Here is a 23,830-nt window from a genome sequence, read left to right on the forward strand (position 1 = left end):
GTCAGCATGTGGATAACTGAATGTACTTATTTTGAACAGGTTATCATAAGTTATGAAATGCCATCTGCAAATGCTGGTTGCAAGAGTCTAAAGGCTTCTGGTGTTTCTAAAGAGTCTTGCTGAAAATCAAAGCCTTGTCCAAGGCATTGTCTTCATTCCTGTGGTTAATCTTCTGATTCTTCTGCAGCCACAGTCAGTCTGTGTGTCATGAACTGATACAAATGTAGAAAAACCTTTTCTAATTTTCACAGAGAAGCATACAAACTCTTTGTCTGTAGTGGTCAGTGGTAGACCAACTTGACCCTCTTACCAAGCAGCAGACAACCTAGGTTAAATTCTGTTGGGAAGCATGTAGGGCAGTACATGCATAAACCTATGTACTAATTCTACTTCATTCTAGATGATGACGGTCATAATTAATATAGTTAGTCTTTGCTCATCTTTTGCACAGAAGCGGTTGCTGGCAGTAGTGTGTGTACAGCGTCATTATCTGGAGACCTATGTTCAAAACCTGAAAACTCTTTGCCATTTGGAACTCTGCGCAAAGTAGGAACAATTTTTGTTTAAAGGGAGTAGCTCAACTGATACTGAGCTGTCTGGTTCTTAAGAAATTATAACTGAAATATGACACTGCCATCTATTTCTTTGTTTCTGACCTTTTTTTCCTATGGATCTATTAAAATCCATGACAGCTGATCTTTGACAATATACATATCATCAAAGTTTTCATAGTGTAAGATTGCTTATCTTCTGATGGTGCTTACTTTTACTTTTGAGATTCCCAGATTCATAAAGTAATGGATATAAATACATTTAAATGTAATGGATATATAGTACAGAATAGAATTTAGAAAATATACTAACTTCTTAAATGCTTCTTCCAGAAACATTGAAATTTTTTGAAATTTCATTACTCTGTTTAGTCTTAGTAAATTTAATTTGTCCATTGGCTTTTAAGATGCATATGTACCAGAATATTTTCAATTATCCTTTATTTAATGGGTCTGGGCATAATAATCAGAATTTAATTTCTCAATGTGGCTATAATGTGCTTGGTATTTTCCAACCCCATTGGTTGGAAAGAAGGCTAGTACTAATTATGCTTATGTTCTTACATGAGACTTGATGCTACTGAGGCAGGCGCAGTTAGGAAGAAGTTGGTTTCCACTGTGTCTTGCAAGCTTGCAGAGATTTCTTGCTAGGTTGGAAGACCTTCATGCTTTTAACAAGATAAATTCATTGTTTCATCTGGTGCTTTAAACTGATCCCAATGGATAGAGTGGTGAGTTTGAAACTCTGTGGTTCACAGGTCACATTTTCATCTCCAATGGATTTTCCCACAAAGATGGGTAAATATACCCAGTGTCTTTAAGGAGACATCACTTTTATATCAGTAAAGAAGATCTTTAATTATTACATTGTCATTGGCATATTGACAAAAAAACCCCGGTACCTGAGGACAGTAGTCTGCATGAGATATAACAGGTTTATATGTCAAAAATACAGGAGTGACAGCAAGCTTTCCACACAAGAAAATACATGAACTTGATTTGAAGACAGTGACAATAGAATGAACAGAAGCAGAGGATGCTAACACTTTACTACGTATAGCTGTTCAGAAACTAGAAGCATATTGATTAACATAAGGCTACTATATTCACTTCTGTGTGCATGCCCTATTGCATATGTTCTCATTTGGACAGGTCATACACCATGTGAACCACAATTGCTAATAATGTAAGCATGTGTTCTTAGTTGTGTTTAATGGTTATAAATTTATGAAAACTTATAACATGCAAGCACATCTCTGATAATTAAAGGGTGCTGATTGATTAAAAGAGCTATTATTCTGTAAATATCATTGTAGTATACTCAGGAAATACAACAAGCAATGAAATACACTAAGTAGCTGAAGCAGAGAAAACAGAGTTAGGTTAAAATTAAAATGGTGCCTGTTAAAGAGCTGCAGTTGCCAGGCTACTGACACTGCTGGTTTTTGTGTGTGGTGCGACACAATGCTCCGTCTTTTCTCCTGCATCCTTTAGTAACTGCATTATTCTGTGAACATCAAGGTTTAGTTCCTTCATCTGTCAAGTAAAGTGATTTCATTCTACAACCAGAACAAGATTTTGCATTTTTGGGAGCAGCAAGGTATCGGAATGAACATGGAAATTCTTAAGTGGTTTACAAAAAATGATACTTATGCTAAGGTAGGGATTATTAGGCATTTATCTTTAAGTTATTGATATATAGCCATGTCTATGTATCTAGTCCATTCAGTTATTATTTTTAAATAATATTCTATGGTATACAAAATTTCAGTTTCATTTTTTTTCTATATTTAGCAACAAGGAAGGACTTAGAATGTTGCTGCTCATACCAATTGAAAAGAAAGGTTTTGCTGTCCTCCCTCTTCCCTTCATCTCCTTGGAAACTGTGGGCATCCTTTGACAGCTTTCCCCGTGTGGTATATGTTTTTTACATGCACAGTTTTTTTCCATCTATTCTTAAGAGTCCGATATAATTACTTGTACATCCCTTATTTTAAAAAATCTCCATTGTATAAAGATGCAACATGTGTGAAATCATACATATATATATATATATTTATTCAGTTATACTGCATTTTTAGTTTTCTGCCATTTTACTCAGGCTGTTCTGAGAATGCTGCTTTTTCCCTTGTACTGTAAGTATATTCAACAGAAATCTATAATGTCTGATAAGATCTGCAGGAAACTGCTTTAATGCATGATACAAGAGAATAACAGTACGACACAATTGTAATTTCTTCTAGATGCTCTTGTACTGAATTTCAAAGCAAATGCTACTTCTTAATTACAGTATTTTTTGTAAAACAGTATATAACTCATTACAAGGAACAGGAAACATTAACAAGTTTAAAAACGCAAATATTATTAAAGTGCAAATTCCTTTCTATAATACAGCTCAGAATATTTTACCTATGTAATTTTTAACATATACTTGAATAGGAAAAATCAATATAAAGAATCAAAGTTTAATAATGCTTCTTAAGCATGAACTATTAACTCAGTGAAATAACAATATATCACAAAGCAGCATTTTTTAAATCTAAATATTGAACTTATTTAGGAGACATTTTGATTTGGATGTCAGACTAAGAAAAATAGTATCAAAAGAATGATTCTTTGAAATTACACTTGTGAATGAGGCTTCTATTGATGTATTTCTTCCAAAAAAAAAGTATGTTACCTTTTGTCATTAATGTAAATGTAGAAAAAAGACGACAAATGTGTTCTATTTCAAATACAGTACTTCATATAACATACCCAGTAATGTTTACAGACATACATTTAGAACTAGGCTGAAATCATTTTAGAGCCATTTGATGAAATGATTTCTGGTCATGATTAACTCAGCCTGAATTCTAATCGGTGACATACGCATTTGAAAACCATTGAAATACCCTAAGCTATGCAGGTGTCCTGATGACATGAAAAAATAACAGTGAAGAGGCTTTTATGTATATCAGCTGCATGGAAAACATGGAAGTAGTAGCACTAGCAGTGGAACTGTCTCCAAACCCAAAGTGCTAGTCTGTTTTGTGCGATCATGGTAATCGTAAAACCAGTGTAGAGCACCTTTTTGTTCTAGATTTCAGCACTTAGGTTTGGAATCCTCCTTATTTACAGCTACTTAGAATAGTATTTGCCTATAGACTAGAGTTCATGTAGTTATGAAAACCTTCTCTCATATCAGGGTAAAAATGAAGGTCTATTGAATACATTAACAGGATTTATATTTTTTTTAAAATACAATTACTGCAGAATCCTAAGACAAATCTGTTGTTACTCTGAAAGAAACATTTGTGGAATTCTATTTTAGCATCTGTAATAGATCTTAATTTTACAGTGAATTTTACTTATAATAAAACTGCAAATTAAGCAAGATTTAAGGTAATATTTTCTTACAGATTAAACTTCATCAAATCAGGAACCTCTTAGCTCCCATATGAGAAGGTAAAAAAAGAGGATCTGTACAAAATAAGTTTGTTTTTACAATTAAATAAATATTTATGCACTCTTAGTGTCTCAAGAGATGTTAACTTTTAATCATTCTTTGATGTGGTAGACCTAGAAACTAAACCTATGACAATCCAGTATTGTACATCAAATTCTCTTCTACTTCACCATGACTTTTTTTAATGTTCCTTACCTGTTTGCTGACACATCCAGTGTTTTAGCCATCATTTTCTTTGGAAGCAAGAGTGGAAACCAAGAGTTCTGGTTCCAGGTATTACGCTGTGTTTCAGTAAATTGTTATGTAATCACCTGGGTGACTTAGATTTTAGAGAAAGTGATTGTTAATGGTGCCAGTTATTTTTTCATCGTGACTGGAAAAAGTCTGTGTTGCAGTTGTGAGTGCCCCAAATCCAGATATTTCTGAATAGATGTGATTGTTTTAATTGCACAGAAAGGACCTCTGGAATTTTAATTTTACTAAAAAGAACACTAAATGGCAAAATCAGAAATCTGGAGTCTGTTTCTTGTGACTTTGTGATGATGATGATGATTCTTTAAATAATAAGATAAATTTTTTTCTGTGGGACTCATGTAATTTATGACATAATATGGAATGCAACTGAACCTCTAAGGGGTACAATTTATAGAACTGTTCTCTCTAGAATCTCTAACTTATTTGCTGCCGAAGTCAGAAGATTAATATTGTTGTCAGAGACAGAAAGGAAGGCTAATAGTCAAAGCACTAGTCTGCAGCAGAGCTGTATCTTGTAACTTGTTTTTCTGCATATATCTGTTCTATTGTTGTACAGTTTCCTTTACCAAAATTTTCAGAGGTTAAACATGGGTGTTTCATTTTCTTTAGGCATCTAGAACTGTCAGAACCTTTAAGCACTCTAACTATAGTCAGTGATATTTTTGAGATGATCTGTCCCAAACATTCGATCTGATCCTGATCTTCTACTAAAGAAGCACTCAAAATAAGTCTCTTTCAATTTATTTTTTTTATTTCACACTTTCCAAAATGAAAGACCTACAATTTCATGGAGGTTGCTTCTTACATTTATTCATTACTGTTTATCTGCCAAGTAGATACCTCAAGCAGATAAGAAAAATGGAAGATAAAATTGATCATTCAACTTCGTTTTCATCCCATGTATATATGCATTACAATGAAACCTTGTTACCATTTATATAATCAGCTTTTTGTCAACACTGACTGATAGGTTCCCTTCGGTACTATAGGTCACTATTACCATACCTGTATAAAGTTTTTTTCTATATGTGCCTTAATACTAATTTCATTCAGAAAAATATTTCCCCCTCCATACTGTTGTTACCAAGTAGGTGAAGAGTGATCTGCAGACAACATATGTCTCCTAAAGCTGTTACACAGCAAAGCATTAAATAACCAACCCTTTCACTTAATCAGCAGTTGCTCCCTCAAAATACTTGATTGTGTTTGAAGTCTCATTTTTTCTTTTTAATTCCCTTTCCTTTGTGGGGCTTGAAAACATACCTAACACTTCATGAATTGAACGTAACTCTCCTGGCTTTTTAAGATTATAGTCTCAGCTCTCTGACCTAAAGTTCCTATCTTTATACTCCATGTAATGTTTTTCCATATAATCTCCTTTAGTCCATTAATTTATCCACAGTATAAAAATGTCCTTAAATGAGACATTCTGTAACATAGTTGGAGGAGTAAATTTTTATGTCTGGACCTTACCTTATCCCATGCTGAAGCACTGAGTGTTACGGTGAAACTCAGCAGATCTGGCTTTCACCAGTCTGCACAAGAAGATTCTTGTCTGCAGGAGCTCTCACTGATCCAAGTACAATTATTTTCCAGTATTAGGATTCTGCTGCTAGCCCAGCTGAGGTCATATGTATGAAGAGGTTTCAGCTATGGATTATCTAAATATTCTGTGTATGGGTAGTACTTTGTCATGCTCACAGAGCCTTGTTTGGATTGATTTAACTTCTATGCAGAAGTGATAAAGCCTTTTTGCAGGTATTTGGACCTTGTTCTGCCATTTAGATCACCACACTGTTGCAGACTGTGATCTACTTAGTCATCCTTGTCAACCTCAGTTGTAGTTTGGCCACTGGAGCCTTCTATAGTGGTGGTAAAGCCACAATTATTTCTGCAGGTTGATGGAGCAGGCATTGCACCAGTTGATAGCTGGCTTGAACCTGGAACATTTGTATCACATGAAGACTGGTTTCAAAGTGAATTCAGAGACTCTGTGAAAACTGATGGCCTTCCTTACTTGTCTGCTGTAAATAAACGCAATAAGGCTCATTTTGAATGTTTTCTTAAATCACAGAATGGTTGAGGTTGAAAGGAACCTCTGGAGGTCATCTTGTACAACCTAGCCAGGATTTGAGTTTTAATAATACCTTTACAAATGTGTGCATTCTTGGTCATAGTAGAATGGGTTTGACCTATGTAAATGGATCATAGAAAAATGGCCAGGCTCATGTGCTCTAAGTAACATTTTGATATTATCATGAATGAAACATGGGCTAGGTGCATAATTGCTCTGGACTGGCAAAACATTTCCTGTGTCTTTACATTAAAGTCAGTTGTTGCCCCATTCTGAGCAGAGCTGGTAGTTTGAAACTTGTATTGGACAGCGAAGGTGTAGTTTACTTCAACTTTTTTTGTTAAACAGTAATTGTTAAGAAAATTTAGAAAGCTTCTCCAAAAAGGGTAATGATAATAAGCAATGCATAGTTGTTTTATGCAAGTGGTGTGAAGACCTTTTTAGACACATTGCTTAACTTAATTAAAACAGAAGTATTAGCATATGGTTTATTTTGTCCAGCTGTCTTTGTGGGGGAGGAAGAGGAGAGCAGAGAAGGCATTGCTTTGTAATGTAGAAGGTGTTGAACCAGACTGCAGAAGAAATTGAAAGTGATGAAGAACAGTTTCAGATGATCAAGAACGATTTAAGTTTTCACGTGCTGTCCCCCTACTTTTCTTCTCCCAAATTAATTCCTGTGAACAGTCTTGTGTAGCACAGAAGCGTCTGAACATCTGCTTGGCTCTATTTCAGATACATTCGTTTGTGCCTCATAAACACAAGATGATACTATTAAAACATAAAGGCTAGCTATATTTTTAAGGTACATATGTATATGTTATTTATGGGAACAAAAATGTTTTATTCTGTTCTTTAACATTCTGTAATCTTGTTGTAGTCTAATGAATTTCTCTTTTAAAGGCAAAAATGTCACAGGTTAAACAAGTGGGACTTTTAGCTGCTGGATGTCAGCCATGGAACAAGGATGTATGTGCTGCTAGTGGGGACAGATTTGCCTACTGTGCTACCCTTGCTATTTATATTTATCAGGTAAGATTATTTTTATTGAACAGACTAATTATATTTTTACATTGTTCCCTATCTCACTTTGAACCCTTTCAGTAAATTTTTCTACAATGTTTTTAGAAGTATGATTACTGTTGAGAAGATGTCTATATAAAGCTCAGTCTTCCATTCAAGATATCCCTTCCAAATTATTTTTTCTGCTTGTTATAGCTAATGCAAAAGATTGATATAAACTTTATATTTGAAGTTGTGTATGTCAAGAATTATTCTTAAAAGACAGGCTATCCATCCAGCAAACACTTGAGATGAATGAAGTGCAGTGATAAAGAGCAGGTTCTGAGAGAAATGAAGCAATTCCATAGTTTCATTTGAAGCTGTAGTGTGAAAGTAGTCTTTTGACGTAGTTTAATCCACTGTGCAAAGTTGTAGATTCAGTGGCCTACCTTTCTTTGATTTGGAACAAGTTACTACTTTTTTCATTTCTGAACTGCTCAGCACCATGGTTTTCTGAACTTTGCAGTTACTATACATCAACGCCTAACAAAAAAATAGAAAAGCTGTGATGTGGAATTTTCAGGCTGAGAAAAGTGTCAGGAAATAAAGGATGCACTTATTTTAACTTCATGAGTTATACTGCTGGTAGGATTAAAATAAACAAAATTTACTGTGTCAGGTTCGGGCATTTGATTTATTGTTTCTAATTGTATTGTTGTTTTGTATTGTTTCTAATTGTATTGTTTCTGAAGTGATTTAAGAAATTATAAGGATTTCAAACTCATTTTCATATTCTATCCTGTTTAACACCTTGCCGATTACTAAATGATGGTTACATGCCTATAAATAAAGCATTTTAGCATTGTGTTTGAGTGCAGTTATTAATGGTATATGGTAGTTTATAAGTGACAAGAGGACAGACTGTGTTAATGCTGGTTGGGCTAATTGAATATTTGACAACTCTTCTGTCCAAGTCAAATGTATGAGAATTTAATTTATTGAGATGGCAGGTACTGACAATTGTTAAATCCACTATAAATTCATCTGTAAGTCTAACACTGTTATATAGACTACTCTCCAAGCCAACAGTACTTAAAGTGAGTTTACAAAAGACGTGTTTCTAAAATGAATTTTACTTTTTGTTTAGCTGGATCACCGATACAATGAATTCAAGCTACAAGCAATTATGTCTGAGCATAAGAAGACAATCACAGCCATATCTTGGTGTCCTCACAATCCTGACATGTTTGCAAGTGCCAGTGCAGATAGTTTAGTGGTTGTTTGGAATGTGACTGAACAGAAAGTTGTGGCCAAGCTGGACAATACAAAAGGTATTTCGGACATGGAGATCTGTTTGATCCATACAGCTTTTTCATCCACAGGTATCAGAAATACTTGAAATAGAGTAAACTCTAAGCAGTTGATAGGCCAGAAGTTTAACACAATATTCCTGTCAAATTTGTTGCATATTTTTAGAAAATAATTATAGTGTATTTGAGTAAATTGCTCTCAACCATCTGGTAATTGGTAAAGAAAGAGGTTAATTTTTCTAAAGTACATGACCGATTCAGGAATTTCCTTTGCCATTGTTTAGCGGGAAAAAAAATATTTTCCATCACTGTATAAAAGGATAAATCATTAAGTTTTACACCTTGTGTGTTTTCGTAATAACTTTATGGAAGCGAAAGAAAATAAAGCGTAGCCTTCAATAGATTCAAGTATAAATTATCAGTGAAGTAGAAAACCAGTTTTTGTTTAAATACCCTAATGCTTGTCTACCTGCATCTTCTCTGTGGGCTTGAGACTGATGATTTGGAGATTGTAATAGAAGTGTAGGGGTTAAATGTCTGTCTGTGACTGTCACATTTCCCCGCCCAGTTCTGATTCAAACCCTTCAGTCGAAACCAGTAACTGTGTTTCTGTTGTCAGTCTCCGTCATGTGTCCTTGACTCCTACATTTGCATTCTTGGAAAACAGGTGCAATCCAGAAACAGTATCTCAGGTGGTTCTAAGACATTTTGGGACCCCCTACTCTGTTCTTGCCAGAGCACATAGGATACTTCTAAAAATCTTGTACATCTTGTATATCCTGCAAAAGGAATAAGTAGGAAAAAAACCACACTGATTTGATCTATTCTAAGGAATATTGTATGAGTTTATGCATTAATGTAAAGCCTGATACTTATTTTTTAATACATTGCTTGTTTAAAAAAACTACTTCAGCCAATGATTACATGTGAAAGAAGTGTTATTATTATTATTTTAAACTTTTTAAAAGCTAATTTACTTCTAGGGATAATATGTTTAAACCTCCTAGTAATGCTGCTTAATATGACACTACCACATTTAAAATGTCTAACTACAGTTTTGAATTTTCATCTTGAGTTTGTCTTACCATTATTTATTTCTTCAGACACACATTATTAAGTTATAAGGATAATGGGAGTTGGAGGTTAAAATCCTTAAACTAGAATGCCTACAGTTAGGTGTTAGGCAACTGAATTAAAGCTGTCATATATACTGAAGAAAGAGACTTCTTTTAAGTCTTTAACAGACTTCTTTTGAGTTAATTTTCCAATTTTGTCACGAATATCTGCCTCTGTTATATTTATCTCTAAATTAAATTTCACTGTGTTTTGCAAAAATAGACATTTTAAACTTTAAAGCATTTTACCAGCTTAGTAGCAAATAGTTTACAGTAAAACATAATGGTGAATGGAATTGTGCATGAATGAAAGTACTGATTACAGGATCAGGCTTATCCCCTTTCATATGTGTGAATGGTTTTGGCACTAATGAAGTATAGGTATCATAAAATACAGCCCATCGAAGTAGCATTAAAATAATTTGGGAAATTCCTGCCTATAGGTATGCTTTTACACCATAAGATGTTCACACAGTTGTCAAAATTTCAGTCTGATCATTTTTATGTAGAATAATTATTTCTACAGCTTTTCAAGAAAGTTGCTGATACTGGGTCAAGCAGTAACACACTGAATTTCATATCCTTGTTCTTATAAGGTTTACCTGTATGTTTCAGGAATTCCTGCGTCACTTAGCTGGTGCTGGAACGCAGGTGATGCCGTTGCGTTTGTATCCCACAGAGGTCCGTTGTACATTTGGACTATCTCAGGACCTGACAGCGGGGTAACTGTACATAGAGAAGCACATAGTTTCTTGTCAGATATCAGTCTATTTAGATGGCATCCAAAGAAAAAAGGAAAAGTAGTATTTGGACATACTGATGGAAGCCTATCTATTTTTCAGCCAGGTAAAAACTGATACGCTAAAATATTTATTTTTATACATATATTTTTATCTCTGTATATATGTGTAATTCTGTGCTTTTTTAATTTAGGTTTTATAATATATGTACATAAAGACTTGTTCTTAGTTCATAGTATTCCTACTCCTTCAATATTGCAAAAAATGTTTTCTTAGATAAAGACTGCAGAGCATTTTCTTTGTATCTTCTCCTTTTTGTGACCAAGATAACATTGAAATTTTCGACAAGTACAGTAAACTGGTTTTTTAAGGAATGACAACAGCCATGATATTCTACTGAACTGTTTTCCAGCAAGTTTGTTCTTCTGAATTGACTGGCTTGAATCTTTTGCTTTAGTCAGTTACTTTGCTTGCATTTGTTCTAGAGCCCTCTGCACTTTTGTAGCTAGAATCTCATGTCATGCTTCATATTATCTTCATGATTCTGTTCTGTCAAAGACTATATGGGAAATATTTATCTCTTTGTCTGAAATCCACTGAGTAAATTTGTGCATACTTTATAAACAGTTCAGTACTCTGCTTGTGAGGATGTCTGGTTGATAAGCTCATTTAAAGCTAAAATTTAGCACTCTTTCATAAAAACAGATTTCTACAAAGACCGATATCTGTATTAGGTGGACTACTTCAAATCTTTTGTTCTGGCTACTTTTTCTTCCTCTGGTAAAAACTGATTTTCAACTTTGTGAGAAAAATTGTTTTTTAAATAATGTGTTCATTTTACATAGTATTATGCGCCAACAGACATGCAAAATTTATTCTTCTTCAGTTCATTCTACTAAGTTGTCACTCAGGATGTCACAGAGAATAGATTCCCTTCCTTCTGTAGTGCTGACTGTACCAGTATTGGCATTGGGAAAAGAAAATCTATTTTAGTATGATAATCTCTAAATATATATCAAACTGAGACTTTTCATTAAGTTTGTCTAGAATGATTTGAACATGAAAATAGAAATAGTAGGAAAGTAATTTAAAATGTCAAAAATTATGTTCTGCAAATGCAAATATAATATTGGCTAAAAAAGCTAGCAGTAGTGGCAGTTTTGTATAAATCACAATTGAAGTTACTATAAAAATTTCTTTATTGCAAGTTATCCATTACTGCTGAAGAAAAACCTACTTGCATTAGTTTGAAATTGAATTTCAACTATCACAGAAATTTTGCCTGTCTCTCCAGTTAGGATAGTTTTCCATTATTATTGTAATATTATACATATTCGTTAAGATAATTTTAAAATAAAAATAACCATAAAATTTGTTTCCTGTTCTTGACTTATGTAAGATTCTTGGTTTCCAACAGAGAAGTAAATTGAAAGTTTATACACAGTTGGGTGAAAATTGTCAGAACTTTTTCACGGAAAGTCCTGGATTTCAGTAGAGCAGTTTGTTTAATAAATTTTTTAGAATTAAAAAGAAAATGTTGCACTTTGGCTTTTAAAAAATGAACTTTTCAGGTGTGTGTTTTTAAACTGTTTATAATTTCACGTTCTCAAAATTACTCAAGAAAAGTAGTACACTTTCTGTTGGATCCTATTAAGTGCTTTTTAAACCTCAACACACTTTCAATGAAATGGGTGTAAAAAACTTTTTAGTCAAATAGGATTTCTGTTTGATTTTATATAACAAAAAAAATCACTGATCTGCAGAGGTATACTTACAAATTAATTGTAAGAACCAATTGGCAAATTTTGCTCTGTGGTATAAATGAGTATAACAAATTCAAATGCATTGAAGAACAACTACTAGTTGAAATACCATAGATCTGCCATTCAAAGCCCAGACTTGCATGCAATAAGAAATTTGAATATTTCAGTTCAAAGGATTATATTCTTGTAATTGAGTCAATGACATTGAAGCAATCATAATGAATTTGAAAGAATGCAGACCAGTGTTAGTTTTCTTTTAACTTGCTCTCTTTATTAGAAAAAGACAAAGAATTTTAGATAAAAACATAGATGTGTTTAAGAATAGATAACAAAATTTTGGTGAACAGATAAATTCATTAAAATATGTCTCAAAATTAGGTAATACTGAAAAATAGGCTGTATTACTGTAATAAAGTACCATTGCTGTGGTTACACTTTCATAAAGGACTTTAATATGTGTCAAATATAACTGAAAATGTAGGCTTATCCAAATTACTTGTTTTATCAACTGTGGGATTCTAGATTGGAATTTACAGTCAAAATTCATCTGACTTTTCTAATTGGTACCTTTAAAAAATAACAATACATAGAAGAAGAAAGTGGTATGAATAGGATGATTATAGGCCCACTATTTAAAAAAGAAGGGGAAACACACACACACACACACACACACACACACAAAGAGTTGGTACTTTTCAATAAAATAGAAGCTAATTTTCCGCTTTGAGATCAAAGTTCAGCTCTCATCTACCTGATGTCAGAATGTGTAAAACGGCTTCTTATTGGACCAGAACCTAGTTTGTCACCAAATGAAATAATTTTTTTAAAAAATTCTTATTCCTTACTTTTAACGGTTTCAGTACTTTTTTAGGATATCCTACAAAACACTATCTTGAGAGAACCCGAACATCCACAAGTTCCTGTTAATTGCCTGAAAGTTCAGTGTAGACGCACTGAAAGCTCTAGTCTTTCTATTTAAATGTGAGTCCCAGCTGCACAATTAGCAAACCACACAACTTTTTTTTTTTTTTCCTTTATTGTTATCTACTTAGGTTTTTTTGCTTGTGGCTCAATTTTCTTCTTAAGTCCAGACTATTCATTAATGTAGCAGAACGTTTAGTGCGAAGAAAAAATATGCAAGGATTTAAGATGAGTACTCTGTTTTTAAAGAAATACACTGCAGTCATGTAGAGCCAAATGTTCTGTACTATTGTAGTTTACCTTTCATTTGTTCTCAAAATAGGCACAGCTTACTTAAATGACCTGTGACTCAGTTGCATGATTCACAGTGCTGATCTGATGTCTTCTTTTAATGGAAAATAAAATTTAACAGGGTTTCCATGAGCTTTGCTTCTGGACTCTTTTGTGAAGCACAGGTAAAACTGAATAGCTCCTAGATAGCCATTCTCTCCCACCAGTTGATTTGCTTTCTTGGGACTGAAGTATTTGAGCATGACTGGCTTTGATCACTCCAGGATTTTTTGCTTTTAGTTCTTGTAAAGCTAACTGAAAAATGACAACTGAAAAATGTCAATTCTGCTTTGTTGTTAGTTCTTGGTTTTCATTTGAATGTTGATTTTCATTCAGCAAAAAATTTGAATTGAAATGTAAGCAGGGGACATTGTTGAAGAAAGCAGGAATCCCAAAGTTTTTGGTAAATTTAAGGCAGCTGTCTGATGATATTTCTGATGTTATTCCTGTTATTATTCCTGATGCTTCAAAAGGAGACAAGTTCAACTTTACAGTTGTCATAATTACAAACATAAATGGAATGAGAATCAGTTTATGCTATTAATTGTTGTGCAGTCTGAAATTATTTCCCTCATTTCTGGTAATTGATTTATAAAGTTACCTTAGATATAATGAGCACTAATAATAGCATTTTCCCTAGAAGATCATGATGAGAGTTGTTATAATATTCAGAATGTCCCTTAGTGAACAAAAGCTTTTCAACATTCTTTTTAGTATGTATCGGAGTAGTCTTTGTTCTACATCAATCATTAAGGAATATAGGTAGGTCTTGGCATTTATTATAATGTGACAAATCAATTCTATTCCTCATTATCAAAATTGAAAACTAGATTAAATACTGATAAATGGAAGATGTCAATTCCTTATTTCTAGAAAAGGAATATAAAATGAGTTTGTTTTTTTGATACAAGATCACATCTTCAAAAATACAGATCTATTTTGTTAAATATTCATTTGGACTGTATGCTGTCTTATAAAACTAAGAGCCAGCTCCCCAAAAAAAACAAAAGTGGGAATTAAACATCATGTTTTGTGGGATAATGTATTTCTTCATGTTAAAAGTTGTCATTCTCAATCATCAAATGAAATATGTCTTCTGTTATGCAGGTATCCAATTAGATATTTAAAGACCTGTTCTGGCTTCATCTAGGAAAATCTATGAATTCTTCATAATTGCACACATAGTTTTGAGGAAGAAAAATGAAAAGGCAGTTGTTCATAAACACTATTTTGACTGCCACTATTTTTTTATTTTTATTTTTTCCGAATTCATACTGCCTTTATTTTGCCTGTATTTGCTGTGGGGTGCAGATTTACTTATACTCAAATGACATGTATTTTAGACTGTGCTGCAGGCCTCTACTCATGGAAATTGTTACAACAATGTATATGATTTAACATACTTTTCTTTAGTGTAAAATTATGTTAATAAACCTGACAGCTGTTTCTATTTTCTGCTCTACTAAAAAGAAAGTCAGATCTGATGAAGCCAGAACTACTTTAAGTGAAATATTGCAAAGCCAGCTCATTAATTTCACTGGTGCAGATGGTGGAGCAGGCTATTAAAAATTTCAGGGAGAGATAAAAATGATGTTTACAAACGTGTAACTCTTGAAAAGATATACTCGATTTCATTTTGAAATAATGTTTCCTTTTGCCCATAAAGGTTCTAAAAATCAGAAACATGTCTTAAGACCAGAGTCTCTTGAAGGAACAGATGAAGAGGATCCAGTTACAGCACTGGAGTGGGACCCTTTGTCAACTGACTACCTTCTTGTTGCTAATTTACATAACGGTATTCGACTAGTTGATTCTGAATCTCTGTCCTGTATCACAACTTTTAATTTTCCCAGTGCAGCAGCATCTGTTCAGTGTTTAGCCTGGGTTTCTAGTGCACCTGGAATGTTTATAACTGGAGGTAAGCCTTTTATTTCCTGATTTTACTAAGGTAATAAATATAGGACAACATTCAAAATTGACAATGTTTGATCTTTCTGTTTCTTAACATTTCTACAAATAAAAGCATACATGCATTGTACAAAAAACCCAACCCATAAAACTGTAGAAAATAACAGAGAACTAAGCTGAGCAGTTTTTACTTATTCTGTATTTGTTGAGTACATGAAAAAGTGACTTTATTTTTTTATACTAAATAATGTTTTCCTCATGCACACTTTAGCAACAAATGTGAGCGTTACTTTGCGAATAGGAATAAAAATGCATTTTACTTGTGGATGTCACTTCTTGATCCCCTGCTTTTCTTTCTCTATCTTTAGAAGGCTTTAAAAAGATAGCCTCTCGTCTACACCATAGACATTAGTTACTGCTGAGGTTGAATTAATGAATAAGGAAAGTGAGACTGAGAATATTTTATAATGAGAGAGGTTTTGTAGAATATATCTACTGAAGTTTAAATAACTAATGTTAATAATTATTGTTGTTAATAGTGATATTACCACGGAGATGACAGTGTTTGCTTATAAAATTCTTCTTAGGATTCTAGGTTTAATTCATTGTTGTATTTTTGCTTAACTCAGTCCTTAAACCTCATACCTCTGTGTACCGTAAAGAGGATAATAAATTCTAAAAAAAATAAATGTTTTTTGTATGTTTTTTTAAACCTCAGATTCTCAGGTTGGTGTATTACGTGTTTGGAATGTATCACGTACAACACCTATAGATAACTTTAAATTGAAGAAAACTGGTTTCCATGGTTTGCATGTGCTAAGTTCTCCTCCAAAGAAAAAGTGTAAGTGTAATTTTTATTGTTATTCATTGCAATGGCTGTAAGTTAAGAAAATCTTGTTTATGAATCTTGTTATATCTAAGTCAATCTCTAAGTTTCTGTCATCTCTGAAGTTCTTAATTAAACACACCTTCTGGTGCCAGTGAACTAGACAAAAGTGTAAAGGATCAAGCACTTCATAAGGTCCTTCTTTACTAGGCCAGGCTTCATACAGGAATTCTTCATTTTTTTTGTGTTTAACCTCGTTGGAATACAAAGCATGTTACTCTTTATAATTGTTACTTATTATCAAATGAAAAATATTCTTATCTGTTTAATTTTTTTGCTTTATTTTGTTAAGCATGTTCATCACAGTATCCTACTAAAAATCACCATACATCCTCAACAAGTGAGGCTGTTCCTCCTCCAACTTTAACCCAAAACCAAGCATTTTCTCTTCCTCCTGGTCATGCTGTCTGTTGCTTCATGGATGGTGGAGTGGGGCTTTATGACATGGGAGCCAAAAAGTGGGATTTCCTTAGAGATTTGGTACGTTTTATCTCTGTCTTTGGAATGAGAGTTTATTTGGCTTATACACGTTCTTCTAACATCAAAAATTGGAGAATGAAGTCTTCACAGCACTGTAAAACAGTTTCTATCATGTGAAAGAGTGAAAGTAGTTCTTTGTTGCAAAAGACTGCATCCTGTTGGAAGTATTCTGGCAGTTTGTTTTCATCCATAAATAAAGATTTAAGGGCTTGGGCTTCTTTTTAACTGAAATTTCAATTTGATGGCCTTCTCAGAAATATTATCTGGAGGGTTTTCTATAATCCAGAATAAAAATTCTAGTGGAATCAGAGAGAAAAATATGTGCATCTCGGTGAGGTCACTCAGTTTAAAATGACAAAGACTGAATTATTAAATCATCTTTAAAGCAGAAACACAAAACTGGGTTTATCACATAGTGAGCTGCCTCTTCACTGGGATTTTTGTTATTCTTGAGGATTTTTCTCTATTCCTCTTTCCTCATTTCCTTTTCATTGGAAAAACTTGAATAACTCTCAGCTGTGCTGAGAATACGTATTTGAATAGAGTTGGTGATATTTTTCCATTTTTAATAGGTTTGGTCCTGTAAAGCAGCTGAGGCTTAAAAAAGTTCTTAAATATTATGTTTCTCATGTATGTATCAAGTTAAAGTCTACAAATGCATGTCTTAGAAAACAAGCAGTTGAATGTGGTATTTTTAATGGATTGACGTTTAAACTGCAGTTGAGTATAGACTGTATTCAGTAACATAGAAAACTCAATGGAATACTAGAAAACTTGTAGAACATGTTCAACATACAAAGCTTTATTTTTTCAGTCAGATGCTTTTTACCTAAAGGGTCAAATTAATTCTTTTTTTAAAAATTAATTTTTCTTGGTTTGTTTCAGTTATTAGCTTAAGTTTTTTAATTCTATTTTTTAGCAACTCAGTTCCAACAGAAGATGCTAACAGCTCCCTGGCCTTGCATCACCCTGTTTTTTCAGGGCAGGATTTTTTTATCTTTAATGATGATCTATGAAAGGGAAGGAGTGTTATAGTCCAAGCTATTTTATGCTTTTTAATTTTGACTGATGAGCCATAACATACAGGTTTTTTGGAACTCATAATTGACCTGACAAGTTAGAATACAGTGTATTTTAGAGTTTGATCTAGAGTTGAAATTCTGAAAAAAAATCAAATGTAATAAAAATCGATTAAATATTTGTTTCATTCAAGGGACATGTTGAGACCATCTTTGATTGCAAATTCAAACCTGATAACCCTGATCTTCTTGCTACAGCTTCATTTGATGGCACAATAAAAGTTTGGGACATAAATACTTTAACAGCAGTTTACACATCTCCTGGTAATGAGGGGGTTATTTATTCCCTTTCTTGGGCTCCAGGTAAGAATATTTTGCTTTAGGTCTAAATGGTTTTTGATTAAGCATTGACTAGCAGAATTTGTGTGATGAAAGTATTAATTTTAGATAGAAATCTAAGGTTTAAGCATAACTATTATCGGTGAAACCTGTAGAATTCAATGCTTCAGACGTTGTTGAGGCTTACCCTTATGAGGATTGATCTCAGTATTTCATACTGAGTCAGAATGGAGGAAGGAAAACCTCCAGAACCTTTCTAGCATTACATTATGCAGATGATGAGAAAGTTTTCTTTGCATGGGAAGCAGCTAATTAAAGGAATTCAGATTCTGTTTTGTGATGAAAAAGTGGAACATATGTGTTTAGTTCTTTCTCTTCCTTCTTTGTGTAGGATTCTTGTCACTGAAGGGCTCTGCTTTTACTTTATTAGAATAGGGAGAACCTTTTCTGCAAAGCATCTACTTTTTCTTAGAGAAGTCACTGAAGTCAGTGGGAAATTTTCTTCTTAAAACTGGTCTGCAACCCACTTAGGTGAACCTGGGTGTACATTTCTGATAGTTACTAATGTCAGTAGTTGATGATAAGTAGGCTCTCTTGTTGTGTTTTAATTCTTTTGGACAGCAGATGCATTTTTTTAAAAGTCTAAATAATTCAGCTGCCTGCCTTTCTCTCCTACGTTTTTAAACTAAGAATTAATAGCTGACAGTAAAGAAATATTGTGATGTGAAGCTCAATGTAGTCTGCATATGTGAAATGAATTTACACTTCTTTAATTTTAGAGTGTCTCTTCCACCTTGTTCCTCTTCACAGATGATTTGTCTTGCTTAATGGAAATTATGGCAATATGAAACATGATGGTTTTTATTATTTTGGTTTGAAATTTGAATTCGGTTTGTAGTAGTATCTCACATTGAGAGAATAGTTTGTTCACTTGGGGGTGTTTTTCAAGTCTTGTATTCTGATTTCTAAAAAGAAAAAATTAAGCTAATGGGAAGCATGTGCTTCAACTTCAATTCCTTACCATTCTGTCCAAAAGTTCCTGGTCCATCCCAGGCAGAACTTCTCCTTCTTTCACATCCCTTTCTCCTAGAGAGTGTCTCTCTGCCTTGTACTTTATTCCTAATATATAATCCTACTCATGCCACCATTTGTATGTCGTCTCAAAAGACCTTTGAACATAGTGATTACTCTTATTTTTAAATTTTTTTTTCCTATCGTTCTCCTACCTGAATCTCTTTTCCTCTTATATATGTACTTTTCTAGACTCCTCCTGTATAGATTGCCTTTTCCACCTCTGAAGTGTGGTATAAAACAGTCAAATCTTTTATATAATGTGCTGTGTAGCTATTTAGGAAGAGTGTAGCTATATTGGGGTAGAGGATCGCTATGGTGAGGGGAGAATTTAGTGGCTTTTGGATTAGACCTGAATTCGGTTTTCAGGTTCTCACCACAGAGTCATATATTCAGATTTTTCTACCCTGTAGAGTGTGGTTACAGATTGAGCTACACTCTCGATGGGTTTAGGTGCTGCAGTGGTGCAAGATTAAGAAAGCAAAGTACTGTTACGTGTTCTGTCCTGTTCTTCCTGATTTGTCTTAGTACACAGGGAACTTTAAAAGAAAATGCTGTGGTTGCTACAATTTTAAGCCTGAAACATTGAGATTTGATTTGGTTTTCAGTTTGAGTCATACGAATCATGGACATTATTTTCTTGTCACCTTAACTGCAAGACTTTCATCAGGCATTGAGAATACTTTTTCCAACAATACAGCTCTTATTTTGACCTTTCCTCAAAATAAGAATGTAGAAAAGCAGGTCAGGCTTTTGCTGAAATTGATATTTGTGACTTACTATCAAATGCTGGCTTTAAACTATGAAAAACTCTTGTTTATGTGCCATTGATCATCTTCTGAATTTGAAGTAGAAACACACTACTCAAACAATATTGTGATCTTGTATTTATTGTGAGATGTTTAAAATTTATCTTTCTCTAAAGGAGATCTAAACTGCATAGCTGGTGCAACATCCAGAAATGGTGGCTTCATCTGGGATGTACCGAAAGGCAAAATGATAACCAGATTCAGTGAGGTAAAATGAGATTACTTCTTTTTTTTGTCTGTATGAAATGTAAGTTAGTAATTTCCTCTAGTGTCAATAACTAAAGATGGGTCAAAGTTCCTATGTTTTTAAAAGGTGCTATAATATAAAAATCTATAGAAATAATTATGTGGGTGCCTGTTTATCTCTGAGGCAGAAATATTTTTACTTTCTCAGACTGGGTTTGTAACGAAAGAATGATGAAGCACTGGATGGTCTCCATTATTTTAAAAACAGTTCTGTAGTGTTACACAGCAAAAGCACAGCTGATTTTTTTCTTAAATGTGTAAATGTATATGGATATATAGACTTTAAAGTGATGTTCCGTATTTTCACATGTAAGGCCCAGAAAAATACGTCTGTCCCTGAAGTTTAGACGAATAAAGCTCTGTTTTACAGCACACGAAACAATATGCCTTATTTAGAATCTTGCTTTGTATTACCTGAAATCTATGCAGGCCTTTGCAAGTCCTGAAACAGTAACATAATTGTTATTGGCAGCAGGAGCTATTTAGTACTGTGTTATAGTATTTTATACTATTTTGTGTATTCTTAGTTTACAGTGGTGATCTTCAGATTATACAGACATAATTAACTGTGGCATCTGCATCAGAGGACAAAAGATGCTCTTTAAGAAGACAGAGATGGGGTGGTGGGGAGGCAGAAAACACATATAAATACATTCAGGAGTTCCCGAGTTCTAACACTCAGAAGATTTGCACTTGCGCTACTAAACATCTTTTCTCAAACACTCATCCTGATACATGTCCTACTTAAGTTTTCACATACCACAATGATTCATGCCCACTAACTTCATTATGCCAAGAAGTAACTAACGTTTATTCAAGCTTCACGTTTATATAGTTATGGCTTGCTCATTCTTCAACTTGACCCAGTTTTGTCTCTTGCATCCCAGAGAGTATGGCAGTTTTACTGTGTCTCTCCTCAGTCCCAATTTTTTTTGGCTTTGAATTCTCTAATATCCCAGCTATATTGGGAACTCATTATAATGTGTTTCTGTACAGTATACTTTACTGGGAGAAAAGGGCTGAAGCCCATATGAGCTTCATCTTTTTTCAAATAAAAAAGATGAGTCAATAGATGAGAGAAAAAGGAGTGAATTATTTCTTATTGATAGGTATTTTGCATTTTTTGAAGCATGGAAAGAATGGAATCTTCTGCATTGCCTGGAGTCATAAAGATTCCAAAAGAATAGCAACCTGCAGCAGTGATGGATTTTGGTGAGTGTTACTGGAAGAAAAAAAAAAAAAAAAAAAAAAAGGCTAAATGCACTTCTCAAGTCAGTAAACTATGACAGTACTGTCACTGATTAAATTAAACCTTTTCTTACTGGGCAAAACTTGGATTATATTAATCTCCTGTACTTGTTAGGATATATTTTTCAGGATTTTAAGAAAAAAATAAAGGAGATATTTGCTAGAGGAATAATGTCTAAGACACTCAGTGAAACTGGGTGTTGATTTTTATTTAGCCAAGTATATTTTTTAGGTTTCTTATCTATAGACATGGAGGACACTTTTCAAAAGCTATCCCACTTTGCTTGTCTTAATTTTTAAAATTTTTTTGAAGTTTATTATTTCAAGGACTAGGAATCACTATTTTAGAACAAAGTAATTGCAGTTTTACTATTACAGAAGTGTAATAACTTATTTGTTAAAACTTACAAATGCCCATTGAGAACAATTTTGCATGTATTGTGTTTCAGTACATTTTTAAATCCTTGTTCATTCTTTCCCTTTTCTACCCATGTTATTTCAGCTCAAACATAACAAGCATGAATTCTAGAAAACAATCAACTTTTTTTTTTTTTTTTTTTTTTTTTAAATCCCTAAAGAGCTATTTCTACCTTTAAGCCATAGCTGAAACTTAGATTTTGAGCTTTGAGGATTCTTTCAGGTAGGGAGGTACCACAGTGGACATCTTTACAGCCCCTCTGAAGGACATGAACTCTTCAGTCCAATTAAAGGTTTTGTTCAGAAATATATAGTTAGTCTTGTAGTTGAGGGGCTGTAGGAATAAAGATTTCTCATATTCTTTCTGTATCCTTTTTTCGGTATCTGGATTATTTGCACAGAATTAAACTTGTCTTTTGGATAGCCTACTCAGAATGCCTTTTTCCTCATAATATTGCATTGTAATTGGTTTCAGTATTATTCGAACCATTGATGGAAAGGTTCTTCACAAGTACAAGCATCCAGCTGCAGTGTTTGGCTGTGATTGGAGTCAAAACAACAAGTAAGTAAAAATTGACTCAAAGAATTTATAATATTTACTTATTAAATCAAGTAAAATAATACAGAGTTATTTAGAATGTGATATTTTCTGTGATATTAGAGTACTGAAGTTGTTTCTGTTCCACGGTAGGATATGTCTGTAGTCACTCTATATTCCCAGTAGTGTATTTTATTGCCCAGAATGAACTTACTTAGCTTTCAAAAGAGGATCTTTTCGCATTGATGAGAGAAAAAAAATATATCTGGCTGAATATATAATGGAGAAAAAAATACACGCATTCAATACCATGAAGGAGGAGTTTAGATTGGTTTCCTTTTAATGACTGCCTAAGCTGACGACACAGCAGGCAACTAAATACACTGTGATATATGTTAATTTTGCAGATAATTTCTAATAACAACATGAGAAGTCTTTGTCAAAAAACAATTAAGCAGCAATTCAATCTATTAATAGTTGTGTGTTAGGTGCTTGGTCAGACTGTAGTCTATTCCCTATTGCAGCTAGTCTATTCTAAATACTATTCCCTATTGCAACTAATGGATATTTATCAGAGTTTTTTTCTGATTTAGTACACTTAATTGGGTTATCAATAATTACATCCTAAAAAGACAAAGGAGAAACAAAAATACGTTATTTTTTAAAGTAAATTGCAAAATACACATTTATTTTTAAACTAAAACAACATAAATACTTTTGATCCCTGTGACTGAGGATTTTACTGTTTTTATTTTGCAGAGATATGATAGCTACCGGTTGTGAGGATAAAAATGTTCGTGTTTACTACTTAGCAACCAGCTCTGATCAGCCACTGAAAGTTTTTACAGGGCATACTGCAAAGGTCTTTCATGTACGGTGGTCTCCTCTGAGAGAAGGAATCCTCTGCAGCGGCTCTGATGATGGGTGTGTATTTCTGAACTATTGGAAAACTTAAAATCTCAAGCAGGACTACTGGAGAAACTTAAGATCTTTAGTTGTACTGGTGCTCCCACCTCTAAAAACTCTGTGAATAATACAGTAATCTAAATCTCTGCCTTGTTCAGATTCAGGCTGTAGCTTTGCTGTTAGCTTAGTATTTGGGCAGCAGGATCATTATCTAAAATTGTCATAACTGCTGTAGCAATGCAACTTTCCAAATGCTTTCTAAAGAGTGTAGTCAGTGACTGATACCTGTTACTTCCAGTAATGATACAAGGAGGATGCCACGCATTTACATTATGTCCAAAGATATGGGTGCGAGACCTGCTCTTACTTGATGTCTTTCGAAAGTATAATGAAGTAGAATCTGTGCTGACTTTTGATGAGCGCTAGGTAAATCTGTTGGGTTTGTTTACATTTTTTA

The 23,830-nt window shown here is 33.6% G+C and overlaps 1 protein-coding gene across 3 annotated transcripts in view; it reads left to right on the forward strand.

Moving 5' to 3' along the window:
* WDR17 (WD repeat domain 17) overlaps nucleotides 1-23,830 on the forward strand; it is a 79,303-nt gene that overhangs the window by 25,507 nt on the left and 29,966 nt on the right. For 2 of the 3 annotated variants that reach the window (XM_074905777.1, XM_074905778.1), the window contains exons 2-12: nucleotides 7,229-7,357; nucleotides 8,475-8,709; nucleotides 10,368-10,598; nucleotides 15,173-15,424; nucleotides 16,133-16,255; nucleotides 16,593-16,780; nucleotides 17,994-18,162; nucleotides 20,135-20,226; nucleotides 21,394-21,476; nucleotides 22,405-22,491; nucleotides 23,227-23,391. In XM_074905777.1, the coding sequence (XP_074761878.1) occupies nucleotides 7,235-7,357; nucleotides 8,475-8,709; nucleotides 10,368-10,598; nucleotides 15,173-15,424; nucleotides 16,133-16,255; nucleotides 16,593-16,780; nucleotides 17,994-18,162; nucleotides 20,135-20,226; nucleotides 21,394-21,476; nucleotides 22,405-22,491; nucleotides 23,227-23,391 (1,748 nt within the window). In that variant the 5' untranslated portion in view covers nucleotides 7,229-7,234. The remainder of the gene's footprint in view (nucleotides 1-7,228; nucleotides 7,358-8,474; nucleotides 8,710-10,367; nucleotides 10,599-15,172; nucleotides 15,425-16,132; nucleotides 16,256-16,592; nucleotides 16,781-17,993; nucleotides 18,163-20,134; nucleotides 20,227-21,393; nucleotides 21,477-22,404; nucleotides 22,492-23,226; nucleotides 23,392-23,830) is intronic. The other variant, XM_074905776.1, reaches the window with a different exon arrangement.

This window comes from Athene noctua, chromosome 4 (genome assembly GCF_965140245.1).
Source record: "Athene noctua chromosome 4, bAthNoc1.hap1.1, whole genome shotgun sequence".
In the NCBI taxonomy this organism is placed as follows: domain Eukaryota; kingdom Metazoa; phylum Chordata; class Aves; order Strigiformes; family Strigidae; genus Athene; species Athene noctua.